Genomic DNA, 19,025 nt, shown 5'->3' with positions numbered 1-19,025 from the left:
AGGGGAACCCTCCTACACTGTTGGTGGGAATGCAAGCTGGTGCAGCCACTCTGGAAAACAGTATGGAGGCTCCTCAAACAGTTGAAAATAGAGCTACCATTCGACCCAGCAATTGCACTACTGGGTATTTACCCCAAAGATACAAATGTAGAGAAACACACTCTTACACAGTATTTTAGAAAGAAACTTGTATTCACAACTATAAAGAATTACTGCCTTCCAAGAACAAATAAGAACAGAGGCTTTTATTTAACACTGTATCACTAACTCCCTTTTAGGTACAATCAAAAAAATGCTGCTAAAAAAAAAAGTCTTCTTCATGAATAATTGTATGGAAACCCATGTAGGCATCTTCTTGGGAAATGATAAAGTGCAGATTCGTTTGTCACTAAGGAGAAGCAGGCTTTTCAGGCCTCATGAAAGGGTGACAAACACTCTTGACTTTCTTTCCCTTCCTTCTACAAAGACTGTTTATAGAAGTAAACTAGATGTTCTTTACTATGGACTTTCCTTCCAGATAAGTTCATAGCACCTTCCAGGAATGGCAGGAAGTCTGATGAGTGATAAAATTTTGTAAATGATCACAGTGTTATACCTCCATCTATGAAAATTACTTTAGAAAATAATACAGATTGAGGGCTTATATAATACATAAAAATTAAAACTGAGCTTCCAACAACATCTAACACATCCAAGGCAATACAGAATCCTAAAAACAGTTAAGAACATACAATTCTCAACCAAGTAAACTACCACTGGGTTTTGTGACAAGTAAGTTATTTTTCTAAAAGAATGGCTTTTTTCCCATATTTGATTTCATTTATACTTTTTGTTTCAGTCTGTTTCCTTTATTCTCTAATGAAATGTTTTTTTGTCGAAACTGAAAAATAAAATGTGAGCAGGTGTGTGTACTAATCCTTAATTCCCAAATCTTAGTTGTAGAAAAAATGGACAATGTTACGGGTGGCATGGAGACATCTCGCCAAACCTATGATGACAAGCTTACAGCAGTGGAAAGCGACCTGAAAAAATTAGGTAATCTGCAACAAGAATGAACAGTGCATTAAACTAAATCCTCTAATTCTATGTTAAATGACCTCAGCTATTTAGAATGATACTACTATAAATTCACATTCACCCAGAAGGTTGTTAAATTTTTGTGTTGTGTGTTGAGTCTTTCCTCATGATTTAATTTAAAGACTTCTACATTTTAATGTTAAGGAGCAATTTTGGAGTTGAATTCTTCCCCAAAAAAACCACTCTGTGCCAATTAAAATCTGAAGACCAATCCTGATCAGAAAGGACCACAAATACACTTTAATAAAAGCTCTTTTATAAAATGTTCAGTAAATTCCTATTTGAAATATTCTAGACTGCATAGAAGAGTTATAGAAATCAATTTAAAAAATTAAAAAAATTATCTCTATCCTTTGATTTTTGTTTTTGTTTTTTTAGGGAAGAATTTAATGGTGAATTTAATAAACAGTAGGTTATTTCCTTCTTGACACCCTGCCCAGTGCTCTAGAATCTGGTAAAATCCCCCTCCTTCTTTGAGAAAAGTGCTTACAAAGTTAGCACCCCTCCCAATTTCCCAGGACCCAGTTTTAATAGGTATGTGGGTTTTACTAATGCAGAGCACTCTGCATATACCACAAATTTTATATCTGAAATAACAGTGCATACCAGTTAACTCTCTTCGGGATCTTTGACCTCACCTGATCGTTTCTCCATACCACCAACCTAAGTAATAAATATGTCTTATTCCAGGGGACCAAACTGGGAAGAAAGCCATGAGCACCAACTCAGAACTCTCTACCTTCAGATCAGACATACTGGATCTTCGTCAGCAGCTTCGTGAGATTACAGAGAAAACCAGCAAGAACAAAGATACTCTGGAGAAGTTACAGGCAAGTGGGGATGCACTGGTGGACAGGCAAAGTCAACTGAAAGAAACTTTGGAGAATAACTCTTTCCTCATCACCACCGTAAACAAAACCCTCCAGGCGTATAATGGCTACGTCACAAATCTGCAACAAGACACCAGCGTGCTGCAGGGCAACCTGCAGAGCCAAATGTACTCTCATAACGTGGTCATTATGAACCTCAACAACCTGAACCTGACCCAGGTGCAGCAGAGGAACCTCATCACTAATCTGCAGCGGTCTGTGGATGATACAAGCCAAGCTATCCAGCGAATCAAGAATGACTTCCAAAATCTGCAGCAGGTTTTCCTTCAAGCCAAGAAGGACACTGATTGGCTGAAGGAGAAAGTGCAGAGCTTACAGACACTGGCTGCTAATAACTCTGCCTTGGCCAAAGCTAACAATGACACCCTGGAGGATATGAACAGCCAGCTCAATTCATTCACAGGTCAGATGGACAACATCACCACAGCCTCACAAGCCAATGAGCAGAACCTGAAAGACCTGCAGGATGTACACAAGGATGCGGAGAATAGAACAGCCATCAAGTTCAGCCAGTTGGAGGAACGCTTCCAGCTCTTTGAGACGGATATTGTGAACATCATTAGCAACATCAGTTACACTGCCCACTACCTGCGGACGCTGACCAGCAATCTGAATGAAGTCAGGACCACGTGCACAGATACATTGGCCAAACACACAGATGATCTGACCTCCTTGAATAACACACTGGCCAACATCCGTTTGGATTCTGTTTCTCTTAGGATGCAACAAGATATGATGAGGTCAAGGTTAGACACTGAAGTAGCCAACTTATCAGTGATTATGGAAGAAATGAAGCTGGTAGACTCCAAGCATGGTCAGCTTATCAAGAACTTTACAATACTGCAAGGTAAGTGAAAATTCTGAATTTATTCATATTAGTTATTGATTACAACAGATTACCCTAAAAGTTGGCAACTTAAAACAGTAAACATTTGCTATCTCACAGTTTCTGTGGATTGGGAATTCAAGAGTGGCTTAGCTGGGTGATTCTGACTCAGTATCTTTTGTAAAGTTGTGTCAAGATATTGGTCAGGGCTGCAGTCATCTCGAAACCTTAGTTGGGGCTGAGGATCTGCTTCCAAGATGACTCATTCACATGGCTCTTGGCAGGAGGCCTCAGTTGGCAAGAGACCTTGGTTCCTCGCAATGTGAAATTGCTTGAGTGTTCTCACAGTATGGCAGCTGGCTGACTTCAGAGCTGGTGATCCAAGAGAAAGCACAAGAAAAAGCCACATGCCTTTTATGACCTAGCCTCAGAAGTCGCATACCATCACTTCCACCATATTCTGCTCTTTAAAAATAAGTCATTAAGTCCAACCCACACTCAAGGGGTAGGTAGATTAAGCTCCGTATCTTGAAAAGTGTTTTAACTATGAATTTGTAGACAGCACTCAAAGGTGGTCCATTAAATATTTGCTGAATTTGGACGTTTTCAGTGCCTAGCTCTTTCAATGTCATTATAAATTGGGCTCCTTTGAAAGCAAGATTAATTTGCTTAGGTCACAGGGATTCCTATTTCTAAGTGTCATGAGCAGATGGATGGTTGGCCATCACAATATCCGTAAGGCCACAGGGGACAGAAAGAATGTGGACTTGCATATAAAATCTGAGTTTTAGGGGTACCTGGGTGGCTCAGTCGGTTAAGCGTTGCCTTCGGCTCAGGTCATGATCCCAGGGTCCTGGGATCGAGCCCCGCATCGGGCTCCCTGTTCAACAGGGAGCCTGCTTCTCCCTCTTCCTCTGTGTGCCTCTCTGCCTACTTGTTCTCTCCCTTTATCTCCCTGTCAAATAAATAAATAAAATCTTAAAAATAAAATAAAATAAAATAAAATCTGAGTTTTACTCTCATCCAGGTCATCCATGTAAATTGAAAATTCTTGGCTCAAATTAAGTCTCCTTCTGAAGATTCGTGGCAACCATATATTAATAGTATTTTTCAGTCATAAACTATTTTTACAGCTTTTAAGTTGAAAGTACTATGTGAAAGATGCTGTGTTAAGCACTCTGGGGTATGCAAAGAAGCCCAGATGGTCTTTGCCTTCAGGTAACTTAAAATCAAGAGAATTCTAGAGTATCAGGAGACTGCCTGTAAGCAAAGTAATCCTGATTTTCAAAAAGAGGAAATAGATGTGTAGACACACTGTGTAGAATAGGGAATTTGTCTTCAAGCCTGAAACGAGATTGTTTTTAACAATATTTTGTGATATATTTGGATAATTTGTGAGCTTTCAGGAAAGCAGCAATCATCAGAATGAGTTCACTAAGAAGAAGGTAGGTGAACCTAATCTTATTTCTGCACATTAACAGAGTTATTAGATTATTAAACTAAGTGAATGGAAAATAGTGTATCTGGGTTTTACCAAGGCATTTGTTACTGATGCTGTTAAGAACAAGTTAGAGAAAATAGGTGCTGGATTACAGCACAGTTAGGTGGATTTATTGGTGATATTGGTTTTCTGTGCTATGTAACAAATTACAAACTCAGCAGCTTAGAACAACACCCATTTCTTATCTCACAGTATTTGTGGATCAGGTGTCTGGGCAAGGCTTGTGGCCTCTGCTCAGGGTCTTACCAGGGTACCATGTCAGTGAGGGGCTGAGGTTTCATCAGAGGCTTGACTGGGGAAATTCCATTTCTGTGCTCCTCAGGTGCTTCACAGAATTCATGTCCTTGCAAATGTGCGATTGAGCTTGCTGGGGGTCTTGTGGGGGGAAGGAGGGGTACTGGCCTAGAGGCCACCTGTAGACACTTGCCATGTGACCATCTGACAACACTGCAGCTTCTTCAAAGCCGGCAAGGGAGTCTCTCATTCCAGTCTGCTGAGACGGTATTAAGTAATGTAATCTCATCTAATGTAAGTCAAGGGAGTGACATGCCATCACCTTTGCCATGTTCTGTTGGTTATAAGCAAGTCACAGGTTGCACACTCACAGGGAAGGGATGACACAAGGGCATGAGTCATTGGGGGTGACCCTAGGGTGTGTCTTCCACAGAATGTGTATAAAGAATGATAGTTCAGTGAGCCCCCATGGGGCCGGCAGCAGGTCTGGATGGCAGATGGAAGAGCCCCATTCAACAGCTTTGTCAGTGACTAGCATGAGGATATGGATGACCTGATAATCCAGTACTTGTGTGACATGAAACTATATATACTAGACCATGGATGCTAGAATCATAATCCAAAATGACCTGGAGAGGCTAGAATAGTAAAGAGATGCCAACAAAATGAAGGAGACAGGGAATACATGTAAAATCCTGGTTGTGGTTGGAAAAGACCAAACAGACAGAGGTTGATACAAGAATATGTGCATGAAAAGCATGGTGGTTTTAGTTGACTGTAAGTAAGTCACTATGTCTGCCAGTGAATCTAAGGTGATCTTTGATTATATCAATGAAAATATGATGTCCAGAATGTGATCTTTGATTATATCAATGAAAATACAATGTCCAAAATGAAGGAGGTGATTTCTTACTCCGTTCGGTATGGTAAGACTACCCCTGGAGGACAGTGTGTACTTTGAGGGGGCCCTTTCAAGAGGGACATTCACAGACCAGCGTGCTCAGAAAAATATGCCCAGGATTGTGGAGTCCAGACATGCTTGAGGAAGGATTGAAGGACCCAGGAACTTTAACCTGTAGGAGAGACTGCTTAGTGGAGAACAAGGCAGTTGTCTACAGCTATTTAAAGACTATCATGTGGAAGAAATTTTACATGACATCTGAGGAGAGTGAAACACGGGCTAGTGGGTATTCATGAATAGAAAGTGAATTTTGGTCTTATATGATGTTCCTTATAAAAATTGGTGTTGCCTGTAAATATAATGGCTTCCCTGAGCAATATGGGTGTCCCAACTCCAGAGGAGATGGACAATTTCAAGTCAGGGACATTGTGGGTATGAGTCATACTCTGAATAAGGGGCGGGCTTTCAGATGATCAGAAAGTTCTTCAGTGATTGCTTTAGTTTTTTCCTATTCTTTCTCAACTTAAATTCAGAATGAGGGCAGATCTCAGTAGTTGTGCAACAACATAAAATAAGAGCTCTCTAAACTTCTCTTGGCACTGTAAAACCTTAGAGAATCATGTTGTACTCTGGATATTTTCTAGTTATAAGTTTTATAGTTTTATTATTCCATTCAGTTGCTAGCTTGCCTTCTACAAGTAAACGTCTAACATATTTAGTGTGGCTTGGCAGCTGAGGAAGTGTATGAAAAACTTATAGCTGAAGATTCAGACCTGGCTTTAAATTAGTTAATTTTTCCATTACTGTGATTATTTTTATCTGCTAATATTGAGTGTGAATACACAGAGTGTTTGACACAAACTCTGTAAGACAGGTACTTATTTATTTTCTTTCTTTATTTTTTTAGAGAGTGTGTGTGAGCCAGGGGTGGTGAGGGGGTTGGGGAGAGGCAGAGGGAGAGAGAAAATCTCAAGCAGGCTCCACGCCCAGCATGGAGCCACCACGGGGCTCAATCTCACAACACGAAGATCATGACCTGAGCCAAAATCAAGAGTCGGACGCTTAACCAACTGAGCTACCGGGACACCCCAAGTAAGACGGTACTTATAAGATCATCAGCAGTTTATAGAGGAGGAAACTAAGGTTTGGAGAGGTGTTTAAGGAACTTGCTCAGATTCACAGAGATAGTAAGTAGCTAAACAGGATCTGAGCCCAGGCTGTCTGGTGCCAAAGCCCATGCTGTTAACCCCATCTATAATCGCTGAAAGTGCATGGCCCTCTTCCCGGTCCTCAGGTGCCCCTGAAGTAGTCTGTGAGGGCAGGGAGCTGGGATTTCATTCTAAGTGCGACAGGGAGGTTTTAGGCATGGTGGTGACATGATCTGATTTATATTTTTAAAAGGTCATTCTGGGTGCGGGGAGGGGAGTGGGGTGGGAAAAGGGTAGATTATGGGGGAGCAAGCAGGGTGGCAGGGGTCCACTGCGGGGCTATGGGCCAGTTATGGGTGACTTGGAGGTGAGAGAAATGGGTCTCCTCAGTCAGGAGTGGTGTTGTAGGCAGACCCAAGGGCAGCCTTGTCCTTCCCTGGCCATCAGGGCCCTGACTGGCTTCGTCTGGCCATGCTCCACCGAGGGGAGGAATCTACGGGTGCAAGGGGCTATGAGTATTCAGAGCTCACATCAGCCTGTTCTTGACCCCATTTGGTGCGCAGGCCCCTGGAGTTTCCTACCCAACATGTTCTTAGCCCAGAGGCGCTGCGAAGGCACTGTGTGTGGTAGGGGTGCTGGTGGAGAGGTGTGTACAGAAATAGAGCACACGGTCAGGGGCCAGTGTACGTGGCCGGACAAGGCTGATGGGTGGATCAGTAGTGGAGGGTAAGGGAAGAGAGGAACAGAATGTCTCCTCAATTTTTAGCTTGAGAAGTAGGTGGATGGACAGACAGGGGAGGTGCAGGAAGGGAAACAAACATATTAAGCGAAACTTGTCTATTCGGAGAAGGTTTCTGACTCAGTGTTTCTAAAACACCGGAGATCCTGGCTTCTAAATATTTTCCTATTCTCATTTGCCTTCCCGTATTACTTTTATCCTTGGTCTTTTCATTACCTGTGCTTTTTGTGAGTTGACCTTGGAAATGTCTCAAGCCAACCAAGCTGCCCCCTTTCTGTTCCATCTGTTCAACTTCCTCCGGAGCAGGAATGCCCGGAGGCGTTCCCAGGGAACAAGAGACTTGGGGCAGAGCTCCGTTTCCCAGTGCACTTCTCTGCTCTCTTTCCTCGATCCCTCCAGGCAGATCTCTCCCACGAGGATGAGGGAGAGATGGGATAAAGCAGGATGGAGCAGGATTGGATTCACTTTGGATTATGTTGGCCTTGTCCCTGAAAGGTTCAGAATGCTCTGATGCTTCCTGGGAAATCCTTTTGACTCTCACTTTGTGAGCCCTCACGCCTACGGGACGGCTCAGTCACAGGAGACACTGGCCTCTTGCAAAGTAGAAGCTGAGGTTGACTGCTTGCACTAAGCTAAGGTGATAATGTGGAAATAGACGTTAAACCCACGTTGAATCCCAGCAACAGTTATCTCTGTATCTGTAAACCAAAAAAACCCAAAAGACAACCTTATTTAGAAAGCCTTTTTTTTGTTACAAATACTGTACATATTTTTATGCTTATTATGTATATGGAGGACTTCATATGTCATAATGCACTCTTGGGTAGGAAGTTCACATCACACCCTGAGCTTTTCTCTGCAAGCTGCAGAGAATGTGAAGTTGCCCCCTCCTAGCCCAAGTGGAGGTTTCTCTTCCTCTGCTCTTCTGAGAGAGGCATCAGATTTAGGGGGTGAGAACAAGAGCTCGGGAATGGGACAGACCCGGACACAGACACCAAGTTCCTCATCCTCGTCTGCGTCTACCTTTTGGAGTGATGAGAACTTAATGAGCTAATGTAAATAAAGCTCTTAGTGCAGTGCCTAGTGGGTGGTTGGCTAATATTTCCACCCACGTGTAAGTTCAGTGCCTCCTCAAGATGTCCCCCCTGCTGCAGCCTCAGCCACTCCATCGAGTGGAAAACAACAGCTGCGTGTGCCCAAGGAATGAAATCGTAGGGAGAGGGTCAACATCGATTTGGGTCTAAAAGTCCTTACTGCTGGTGGCCTGGGGCCCAGCCCTGGAGAGAAATGAGACTCAGGTGCTGCCGACAGCTAGCTTCAACTCCTTTTTCAGTCCGGTGTCTGCAGTATGCCAGGCGTGCTGCTGAGCACTCGGTTCGCTTGTCTGCTTTCGTTACAGCTCTTTAGGGCGGGAATTACCAGCAGTCCCCATTTGCAGGGCTGGGAACCGTGGCACAGAGAGCCTAGGGAACTTATCCCAGGCCAAGGAGCTAGTAAATGTCAGTGCTAACCTTGGATCTTTCTAGTTCCCAAACCCACGCTTCCACATGACACCCTGCTGCCGTGTGACACGATGAAATAGAACAGATGGCATGTTTGGGAGGTTGAAATGTGGGAAAGTTTATTTTCAGGAGAGCAATCGGTAGAGGTTTCAGTAAGAGATTGACATTTGAGCTGGATCTTGACAGACACCTAGGAAGGTGGAAAGCATCAGGCAGGAAGCCTCAGTTTCTCTCAGTGCCAACCCTACCCACTCTTGCCATGCTCCCTCAAACAAGACCGCCTGTTGAGGACCCATCAGAGCGGCCACTGTAAGGCACAGAAGCAGACTGTGGCCAGTTGGTGAGAAATGGTGGTTTAAATATACGCTGTGGACAAGGGTATATTTGTGGAGAAGGAGCCTCTGTGGCATTCCAGAAGGCTGTCTTAAACATGAGGTTAAGAATTGAATTATTTCTCAGAATGATTGCCAAATAATATCTTTTAAATTTCCTCAGTGAAAAAAGTGCTTTGAAAGTACCTCAGTGAAACACAATGACTCTTTCATAACGTAGGTATTTTGGTAAATGTTGATTAATTTAGTAGATTTTTAAATGAGAAGCAAAAAGGTCTCTGATTATATTACCAGTTTTCTCTGTCTTCCATCCTTACACTAGAGGTTCTAAAAGCAAGTCTCCAAAATTTTGGATGGCAGTAAGAATTCAAGTGGTTTCTCTACTTTCTGTCTTGTTGGCAAACAAATTGGAAACTTTATCTCAGGGGTAGGACACAGGGCTGGGCCCTCCCCAAGGCCGGCAGTCTGGTGTCCGAAGCAGAAACAGCACAGTGATGTAAAATCATCTGTCCTCTTTAAACTGCTTGTTTGGAGGATTCGGGTGTTTAAGTTTCCCCACTCTGGAGGGTGGGGAACACAGGGAGGGGGCTTTGCTGGCAGTGAAACCCGGGCTGCTCCCAGGCTTGGTCTACGTCACAGTCAGATGTTTCGGGAACTTGTGATGGCTTTACCAGCACCGTGGTGGGTATCCTGACATTTCAGAATCTGGAGCCAGGGGGCCACTCGCTTGGCCTTGAAAGCAACTCTCAAATTTGCTTCTGAGCGGGCTGTCACACGTGCCTCCACATGGTAGCATCAGCACATTCTCAGCTCGGAGGACAAGTTGTTACTACACACACTTATAAATACTCTCGTGTTATTTATCTAACTGTTTTGGTTTTAAGGCACTAGGGGTGGTGACCCATAGAGTACATTTTTATTTACCAACATTGGAAGGCCAGCTTCCTGGTCTAGCACCATGACGGTTTTCCCAAGGCTAGGACAGCTGTGGATGAAGAAATCATTAACACTGTGCTTGCTGGGAGTTTATCCACAGTCATGAGTATTCAAACTTATTAAGAGTCCGATAACTTATTTGTGGTCGATGTAATGCTTTGTGTAAAAAAATTCAGTTTTTATGCTCATCCAGCTGGGAAATGCATCACAAGTAAGATTTTCAACCTTTATCAAAGGCAAAAAGTCTATCTTCTTTTGACGTCTTTTCCTTTCCTCCCCAAGATCTCGAAGTTAGCATCTGCTGATATTTTGCACTGACTGTGGAATCCACGTTTGGTGCCATTCTTAAAATAAGCCACAACTTTTGTGTGGAGTGAGTGGGGACATTTGAGAAGCAGTTCAGAGGGAAATAGCTGAATACCATCAACTACCCAGCCCCAGAAAGAAATAAGATTAATGAAAAGCTGTCATCCTAGGTAAGGGAGGTCTTGGGTTCATATCAGGAGAGGAAGAGAGTGTGTCTTTGGAGTTCTGTCAGAAACCAGAGGAAGGTGTTCTGGGAGAAGCAGAACTCCCTATCACATCGGTCTGTCACATCAGGAAGACAAACCCCTGAACAGTCTCTATTCCATGGGCACAGGTAAACTCCTTTCCTGTCACCTGCAAGTATAGTACCAAACCCAGTTGTGAGCAAATGAGAAACACTGATTGTTGGCAAAACCCATAAAGAGAATAAGGACAAAGAATCTCTAAAGCACTTGAATTTCCCAACAGACCTTCTTAATTATGTGGATTTCATAAGGCTAAACGTAGAACATGAAACAGAAATGGGTGAGAAACAAAGCTACTTTTATTTTTGCTATTATTGTGTTTGTTGTGGTTGTGTTGGCCTGTTGTCAGTATTGTTCCACTAGAACCTTCCATAATGATACCTCCATTATGGAGGAATGCATATGCCCCCTTCCCGCTGTTAATCTCTAGGACACTGTTTCTCAACTACACAAATTAACTAAGATACCTTTTTACAGGAGATAGATTTGGCAGTGAAAATCCACCTTCCCTGTCTTTACTAATGCACTTAATGAGCCTCCTCGGTTTAAAAAAAAACAAAAAAAAAAAAACAGTCCTCAGATTGCAGATGCAGAGACCACTGGGTCAATTCTTAGATGTGAGTAGAGTTGAGAAAGACCAGTCTCCCCAGGATCATATTCCACAGCAGCAGCCAGGGCCATCCTGGTAATGTAGATTGAGCGGATCTCCCCAGGATCATATTCCACAGCAGCAGCCAGGGCCATCCTGGTAATGTAGATTGAGCGGATCTCCCCAGGATCGTATTCCACAGCAGCAGCCAGGGCCATCCTGGTAATGTAGATTGAGCGGAGCTGTACTTCTTAGAATGAGGTGAGGGACACGAATCGGGCCACTGTTCCCCAGGAATCTCTCCCTTCTGGTCTCTCCTGGGCCCTAAATTGTTGGTATCAGTGCTCCAGGTCTTTGGATCTGTGACACACACTGATTTGATAAACACTGTCTGAATAATGACTACGTAACCAGACACTGCTAGCTGCAAGTTGGGAAAGTGCCCTCAAAGAACAAACAAGTACTAAAAGATGAGAGAAAGAGGAAAAACTTCCACCTGGGAGAATGACGTGGTAGGTAGACCGGAGTTTTCCAGATGGATATGGGCAGAGGAAATTCTAAGAGAAGAGATGCAGAAGTGCAGAGGAGGATGGAATAAACGCATGTTAGGCCAGGTCATGAAAGCCTTGATTTAATACCAGATGACCAAGTAGTGGGGGCTGAATATTCTAGAGGAGGTAGAGATCAGAGTTATGGGTAAGGAAGACAAATGTAGGAAAGATGCAGAGGGGGTGAATGGAGAGGAATCGAAGGTAGGAAGAGCAGTTAAGAAGTTAACCCCTACACTGGGTCATGATGAGTGACGGAAGGAGGAGATGGTTGTGATGATGTGGTGAAGGGCATGACAGTAAAGAGAGGCTAGGTCCGTTTGAGACATGCCAGGTTGCAGATGCTGGCAGGACATCCCAGAGAAAGTGGACTATCGGACTATGAGATGGACATAGGGACCAGGAGAGCTGATGATAGAGAAGAGCCAACAGGAGCTGGGGGGCAGAAGTCGGTGAGTTGGGTTCAGAGAGAAAATTCATCGCAAAGTCTTCTCAAGTCTCTCACTTACGGAGCAGGTAACCCTAGAAAGGGACATGTTGAAACTAGTTCTAACCATTAGCATAAACTCTCTTATAGCTCAGTAGAAGGTCTGCCTCAGATAAATCCAAGGACGATATCATGGGTAGCCTTAAATAAGGAAAGCTGAGTCCAGAGCTGAGGCTCTCACTAAGAGAGAACAGAGATGGGTGGGCTCATTGGGGCCATGGATAGTGTGAAGGTACAGTGGACACCCATCAAGGCCTAGAAAGGAGAGTTGGGCAGAGAGATCCCCCTACTGAGGCAGGAAGACCTGCTTCACTGTTCTGTCCTGACCAGCTGGTACAGGAGGAGTGAGGCAAGGGCATCAAAAAAAACACAGGGTGGGAAGCCCCCCTACCCTTCATCTCCCTAGCACTTCTGCCCACCCAGCCTGAAAGGCTTTCCACTTCTATGGAAAGAATGAGTATGGATCTCTTTCACTTACTCCTGTAGAAGAGTGAGGTTTCAGAAACTCAAAAATTCTGGATAGTAGAGTATTTGAGAACAGTGTCCTCCTAGGTACAGTCATTTCCACGTAAGAAGACCAGAATTCCTGTCCGAGCTCCACTACTAGACTGTGACTGTCCACATTTCATCCTCCTGGGCGTATCTGTCTTGAGGAGCTAGTGTTGAATAAGAAGCTTGGCCTCTCTGGCTCTACATGTCCTCAGATGTGCTCTGGGAATAAAATGTCATAGATGAAGGTCAGGTGACATAACGTATGTGAAAGTACCTCGAAAACTCATTCACTCTACAAATCCTGGTTGTGGTGTATTTGCGTGCAGTTCCCTTTTGCCCCTGAGAACTTACAGAAAAAAACCACCCCAGGTTATGTGAGCTTCTCTAGGATGATAAGGGATGAACAGATATTTGCCTTCTTCCTTTGGGAATAGAATGGTGTCCTTTTTTTCTCACCTGTTCGAGGGTCACCTGTTTTTTTCTCTAGCCCACCTTCCCTGTTTGCATTATTGAACTAACCAGCTGGGGAGGAGGACACTCTTCTGAGCCCAGCCCGTCGAGCCCTTTCCCACCAAGACCCTCTGAGCTGGTCCGCAGGTGAGGTAGGCCCAGCCCCAAGGACAGCAGCATCCCCACAGCACGGTCGGTGGAGGAGACAGGAGAGCTGGGGGTGATGTGACAGAGACGAGACTGGCCTTGGTGTGGTGAGGGAATTAGCAGGAAGGTGCCTCTCAACATTTGATGGCCTTTTTCATTCAACTTTTTATCCCCCAGCACCTTGCATGGTGCTTGGCATCTAACAGGTTGTTAAGAAATATTTGTTAAACTAATGAAAAGAAAAGGAAACAAGTAGGAGGGAAGCCACCATCCCAGCCTGCACGGTTTTTCTGCTGGTGACAGAACAGGCCCAGACGACTAAGGGAGCCCACGTTAATGGTGTGAGTCACTGTGTGAAGATGTCCCTCCCCTGAAAACATCCATTGAGATACCAGAGCGCTGTGTGCCAGTAAGATATATTCTAAATGCTTGGAGCAGAAAGGGTGAGCTTAGTAAAGAAACCTTTTGTTTAAAAAAAAAAAAAATACCATCAACAATAGTATGGTGAAGCAAGCAGCGCTCCTTAATGTATATATTTTGGACATCTAGATTTTTTTTAGTTGGAGAGTTTATAAGAAGATAAATTCTTCACTACCACTCACTATGGATTTCATGTTCATGCCATTTACATTTTTTTTTATATTTTAGGTCCTCCTGGCCCCAGGGGTCCAAAAGGTGACAGAGGACAACAGGGACCCCCTGGTCCCACTGGCAACAAAGGACAGAAAGGAGAGAAGGGGGAGCCTGGTCCACCTGGCCCCGCCGGTGAGAGGGGCCCAATTGGGCCCATTGGCCCCCCCGGAGAGCGTGGCGGCAAAGGCTCCAAAGGCTTGCAGGGCCCCAAGGGCTCCCGTGGATCCCCCGGGAAGCCCGGTCCTCAGGGCCCCAGTGGGGACCCAGGCCCCCCCGGCCCACCAGGCAAGGACGGACTCCCTGGCCCTCAGGGCCCTCCTGGCTTCCAGGGACTGCAGGGCACCGTGGGAGAGCCGGGGGTGCCTGGACCACGGGGGCTGCCAGGCTTGCCTGGGGTGCCAGGCATGCCAGGCCCAAAGGGCCCCCCAGGCCCGTCAGGGGCAGCGATGCCCCTAGCCCTACAGAACGAGCCAACCTCAGCACCCGAGGCCAATGGTAAGTCTGAGACTTCCCTCACACCCAGGGTCAGGGGCGCTGTGTGCACTTGTGGCCGGCCCACAGCATGCAGCCCCATGTGCCCCCCACGCCCTGCTTTACTTGGCTTTGAAGGCACCGTGTGGGCAGGCACATGGCCCCTGATGCTCTCACAGGCCTCTGAGCCAGGAGACGTCACTCAGGCACATGTGTTTCTCTCTCAACGCCATCCCTCACACGTGTTTATGTAGCAGAGTCAGGCCCTCAGGGACAAATGCATCCCCAGACATTTCCTTCATGCAAGTCTGAGGCTGGCTGCCCCCAGCCAATCTTCTTCTCATTCTATGCCCTTCACCTTGGGGATAGAAGCCCTCAGTAACCGTGTAGATGGAACTTTCTGTTACTAAAGCCCAGATTGCATAGTTTTGAGAGGGTGTTCTGGTGCTTCTAGCTTTTTTATAATTAGGAAACTCGATTCCTAAATTTTGATAATTTGGCAAAACCCTCAATGTCTGGTTAGCAAGCAAGCCTGTTTTTTCTCTCCTTTGAATCACACCCAGTTCCACTTGATTTCCTTAAGCACGACTCTGGTCATCTTCATTTTTCCACAAGCCCAGTTTTGGTTCCGGGTTCTCCCATCTATTTATTGATAGGTTCCATATGACTCCAGACTGATGTGGCACATCTGTGTCTGCTCAGCCTTTTGTTGTTGTTCCTGTTATTTCTGTCATTGTAAAGACTAATCCAGATGCAGAGGAACTAAGACCCAGCATCAATAATTTTCCAGGCTCTGTAGTTTTAACTACTGTGTGCTCTGCAGCCTGTCGCCCCCCCCCCCCCCCAGTCTTTGCTCCCAGCGTGGCTGTCTCGGGCCACTTGTGGGCTCACACACGGACGCGGGAACTGCTCCTGGCCTTGGAAAGAAGCAAGGCCAAAGCCATGGCCTCTTAAATATAACTGAAGAAAGGCGTAGTGCTTTGTGTGTGTGTGTGTTTTCTTAATTAATATTTTAAACGTTTGCATTCCTAGGCTGCCCACCTCACTGGAAGAACTTCACGGATAAATGCTACTATTTTTCGGTTGAGAAAGAAATTTTTGAGGATGCAAAACTCTTCTGTGAAGACAAGTCTTCACATCTCGTTTTCATAAACACAAGAGAGGAACAGGTATGTCTGTGGCATGCTTGGAGAAAAACTATAAGGATCGTTTACATCTGGAAATTGCATGCTTAACTGGGGATTCAAAGATATCAAAAATCCGTAAGTCACATAAACACAGAAGGCCGCATTGTGGAGATTCGGGCCTTATCCGGTGACAAGAAGCATTCACGGCACGGGAACTGTGTTCTCTTGCTTCCAGCTGGAAGATACTGCTTTATTAAGCCTGGAGATGGGTGGCTCCTGCTGGTGGCTGTCGAAAGAGCTGTAATGTGGAAGAGAAGTCTGCTGGCTGGCACCAAACACGTGTGGAGAGAGAAGCCAAGGGGCATGAGCACTGTAGGGGTGGGTGCCAGGGACCAGATGGGTGGCCTCAGCAGTGGAGAAGGCCACGGGGCAGAGCTCACGCATAATCACACTGGTGACCACTCCCTAGGCCCCTCCTATGGGCCAGGCACTGTACGAGGCACTTCTTTCTCCTTTACCCCTCACAGCAACTGCAGAACCCATGGGTATTATTATCCCCCGTTTACAGATAAGAAAACTGAGGCCCCACAAGGCTTCATGGCTTTATTCATAGGATGACAAGTAAATGCAGAGCTGAACCTGAAATGGGGGTCCCTCCAGCAATAATGCTAGTGCTCTTTGGTGCCACACAGTTCCAGCAACCTCCTTCCTTTTCCCTAAGTATCTTCAGCAGATGTGGCCCTGGAAACAGGTTTCCTGCAGTAACTGACTGGGGATGGCCAGGTGCAGGTACCCGGGCTTTAGAATCGGTAGACTTGGGTCCAGTCTCAGCTCAGCCACTTAACTACCGTGGTTGCTGAAGGCTTACAGACAGGTTTCTTGTGGCACGTTGGACATGGGAGCTGGCCAGAGGAAGAGCTCGATAATGCCAGGGCTGTTGGTATTACCAGAACACTGGGCTGACGGGTGACAGAAAGGGATGGAGCCTGGTGGAATTCATTAAGTTGTCTGGGTGATCTAGAAGAGGAAGAGCATCCCTTAAATATCACTTACAAACTTATAGAAGGAAAACGTGTCAAAGCCCCAAAACACTGCAAAACAAAACAGGTGCAGTAAAAGAGCAGAAGCATGTACATACTCTAACACACATTCTCTTTTAAATGTTCTTTCTTTCCTCCCATATGTTTCAGGGGAAGGGGGAATTCCTCTAGATATCCGTTCCCCTCCAAGTAATACCACACTGTCATGGATTTATCTTTCAGCAATGGATAAAGAAGCAAATAGTAGGGAGAGATAGCCACTGGATCGGCCTCACAGACGCAGAGCATGAAAATGAATGGAAGTGGCTGGATGGGACGTCTCCAGAGTATAAGTGAGTGTTCAGAAACTTCCAGGCTGTTCTCTGTTTTCCACCCCTTGCCTGACCCCTTGCAATCTCTTCTTTAACCACCCTGTGTCCTAGATACCCCTCACATTGAGGCTTCTGCTACTAGTTGTGTATTTCCATGTGTGGTAGAGAGTCAATATGCTATAAACTAGGGTTGTTTTCTTTTTTTCTTTCATGGTGTGAATTTTTTCATTTCTATGGGAAAAAAATCAGAGACTCATAACATCTCACAGTATGGTACTTGAGGTGAGGTGTTCTCTTTAAACACTGCTGTGAAGGATAAGACTACTTCAGGCACGATGAGAGCTCACCCCTGTTCAAGGGCCAGGAGCTCCCTTCAAGATAACACCTCAGTGGCCCTGACCCCAGCTGGGCTTCTGGCCAGGGTGTGATTATGAACTACAAGTTAATAACAGGCGCACCAGGAACAAATAACAGGCGGTGTGTGGGGAATAATCATCCCCTAAGTGTTTGAAAAGTCCTTGTAAGTCTGGTGTGACCTGAGTTCTATAAAGGCAGCAACAAAGAATGGAAACCCTTTACAATACCTGCTCAGGCTCCCAGGCTCATGGAGACTTCTGGGCCCCTAATTCCACCCCTGGGGCTGTCATGTCAACTCCTTCCTTAATGCTACCCCAGGGTCAGAAGATGGGCTGAATTGTACCAATTTGAATTTCACTTCTTCCAACTCCTACTTTGCTTCTAATGAATGTGAAAATATGCAACAAACTGCACCACATGAAGCAGAATTTATGAAAACTCACCTCTGAATAACCAACTTTCCTTTGCTGGAGAAGAGAGGCAGACCCTGCAGAGGCTCAAGCAGGCATGAGACCGTCACGGTATGGAGACAGCCATGACCATGGCACCCGGGGAGGAGACAGTGAGGTGTTTCAGGGCTAAGACAGTGCCAGGGATATTGAGGCAGGGCCTGTAGCAGTCAAGGAGGGGAAGCAAGGGCCAGAGGTGGTGGAGAAGCCCGTGAGAGTTTTTAAAATGTTTCTGTGGGGGCACCTCGTTGGTTCGGTCAGTTAAGCATCTGACTCTTGAGATTTCAGCTCAGGTCATGATCTCAGGGTGATGAGATCGAGCCCCAAGTCAGGCTCTGCACTCAGCGGAGAGTCTGCTTGAGATTCTCTCTCTCCCTCTGCCCACCCCCCCCCCACGACTCGTGCACTCTCTCTCTCAAAAATAAATTTTTTTTAAATTTCTTTGAGAGAGAGAAAGCATGGTGGAGTAGGGAGAGAAGGAGAAACACACTCCCCGCTGAGTGGGGAGCCCGCCGCGGGGCTCCATCCGTAGACCCTGGGACCATGAGCTGAGCTGAAGGCAGTCGCTTAACTGACTGAGCTATGCAGGCACCTGTAAAAAATAAATCTTAAAAAAAAAAAATGTTCCTGTGTGCGTGTGCCTGGGCACAGGTAGACAGATCTTCCACGTGACAAGCAAGATTAGAGGGTATAGGCAGAAACCCAAATAAGGCCATTTCTTTACAAAACAATGACCAAACATCAAGATGGAACATTGGCAGGTTTTAGGTCTGCTCCGAAGGTGAGCCTCACCGTGCCCCCAGGACCAATGGCCATCTGCCTGCTGGGCCAACAGATGTCCTGTCTACTCCCTCTGCACCTGTCCTTGGGGAAAGGAAGCTATACTACACTCTGGCACTCGGGGGGTTGGCTGACAGCCCAAAGGAGATCACCCAGCATGGCAGAGATATACCTCAGGAGATTCAAAACAGTTGGGAGGGTCGGCAGTAGCGATGGAAGGCAGAAGTTATTAAAGGACAAAGATAAAGCTTGTCTTAGACAAGATTGCCAGGATCTTTCTTTTTTTTTTTTTTTTTAAGGCAGTTGAGGGTAGGCGAGCCTCCACTTTCCTCACAGCCCTAAGTGCAAAAAAGTTCTAGCGTAGACTCACTAAGAAATTCAGCTAGAAGCCTTCCTCCAAGAAAAACTGGACTGACCCATATAGGAGGGACTGAGCTGGAACGCTACAGTCTTCACCAGCTGCCCCAAGGTGGCACTTTTCTCCTCTTCCCTGGGCTCTAGCAAGAG

At 45.6% G+C, this 19,025-nt stretch overlaps 1 protein-coding gene across 2 annotated transcripts in view; it reads left to right on the top strand.

Annotated features, from left to right (window-relative positions):
* COLEC12 (collectin subfamily member 12) overlaps positions 1 to 19,025 on the top strand; it is a 187,514-nt gene that overhangs the window by 154,478 nt on the left and 14,011 nt on the right. For both annotated transcript variants that reach the window (XM_025886872.2, XM_073898445.1), the window contains 5 exons: positions 937 to 1,035; positions 1,768 to 2,814; positions 13,999 to 14,478; positions 15,487 to 15,623; positions 16,844 to 16,953. In XM_025886872.2, the coding sequence (XP_025742657.1) occupies positions 937 to 1,035; positions 1,768 to 2,814; positions 13,999 to 14,478; positions 15,487 to 15,623; positions 16,844 to 16,953 (1,873 nt within the window). The remainder of the gene's footprint in view (positions 1 to 936; positions 1,036 to 1,767; positions 2,815 to 13,998; positions 14,479 to 15,486; positions 15,624 to 16,843; positions 16,954 to 19,025) is intronic.

This window comes from Callorhinus ursinus, unplaced genomic scaffold (genome assembly GCF_003265705.2).
Source record: "Callorhinus ursinus isolate GAN/ISIS: 27379988/994484 unplaced genomic scaffold, GSC_fseal_2.0 scaffold11, whole genome shotgun sequence".
Lineage (NCBI taxonomy): Eukaryota > Metazoa > Chordata > Mammalia > Carnivora > Otariidae > Callorhinus > Callorhinus ursinus.
This window is presented reverse-complemented; position numbering and strand designations above follow the sequence as displayed.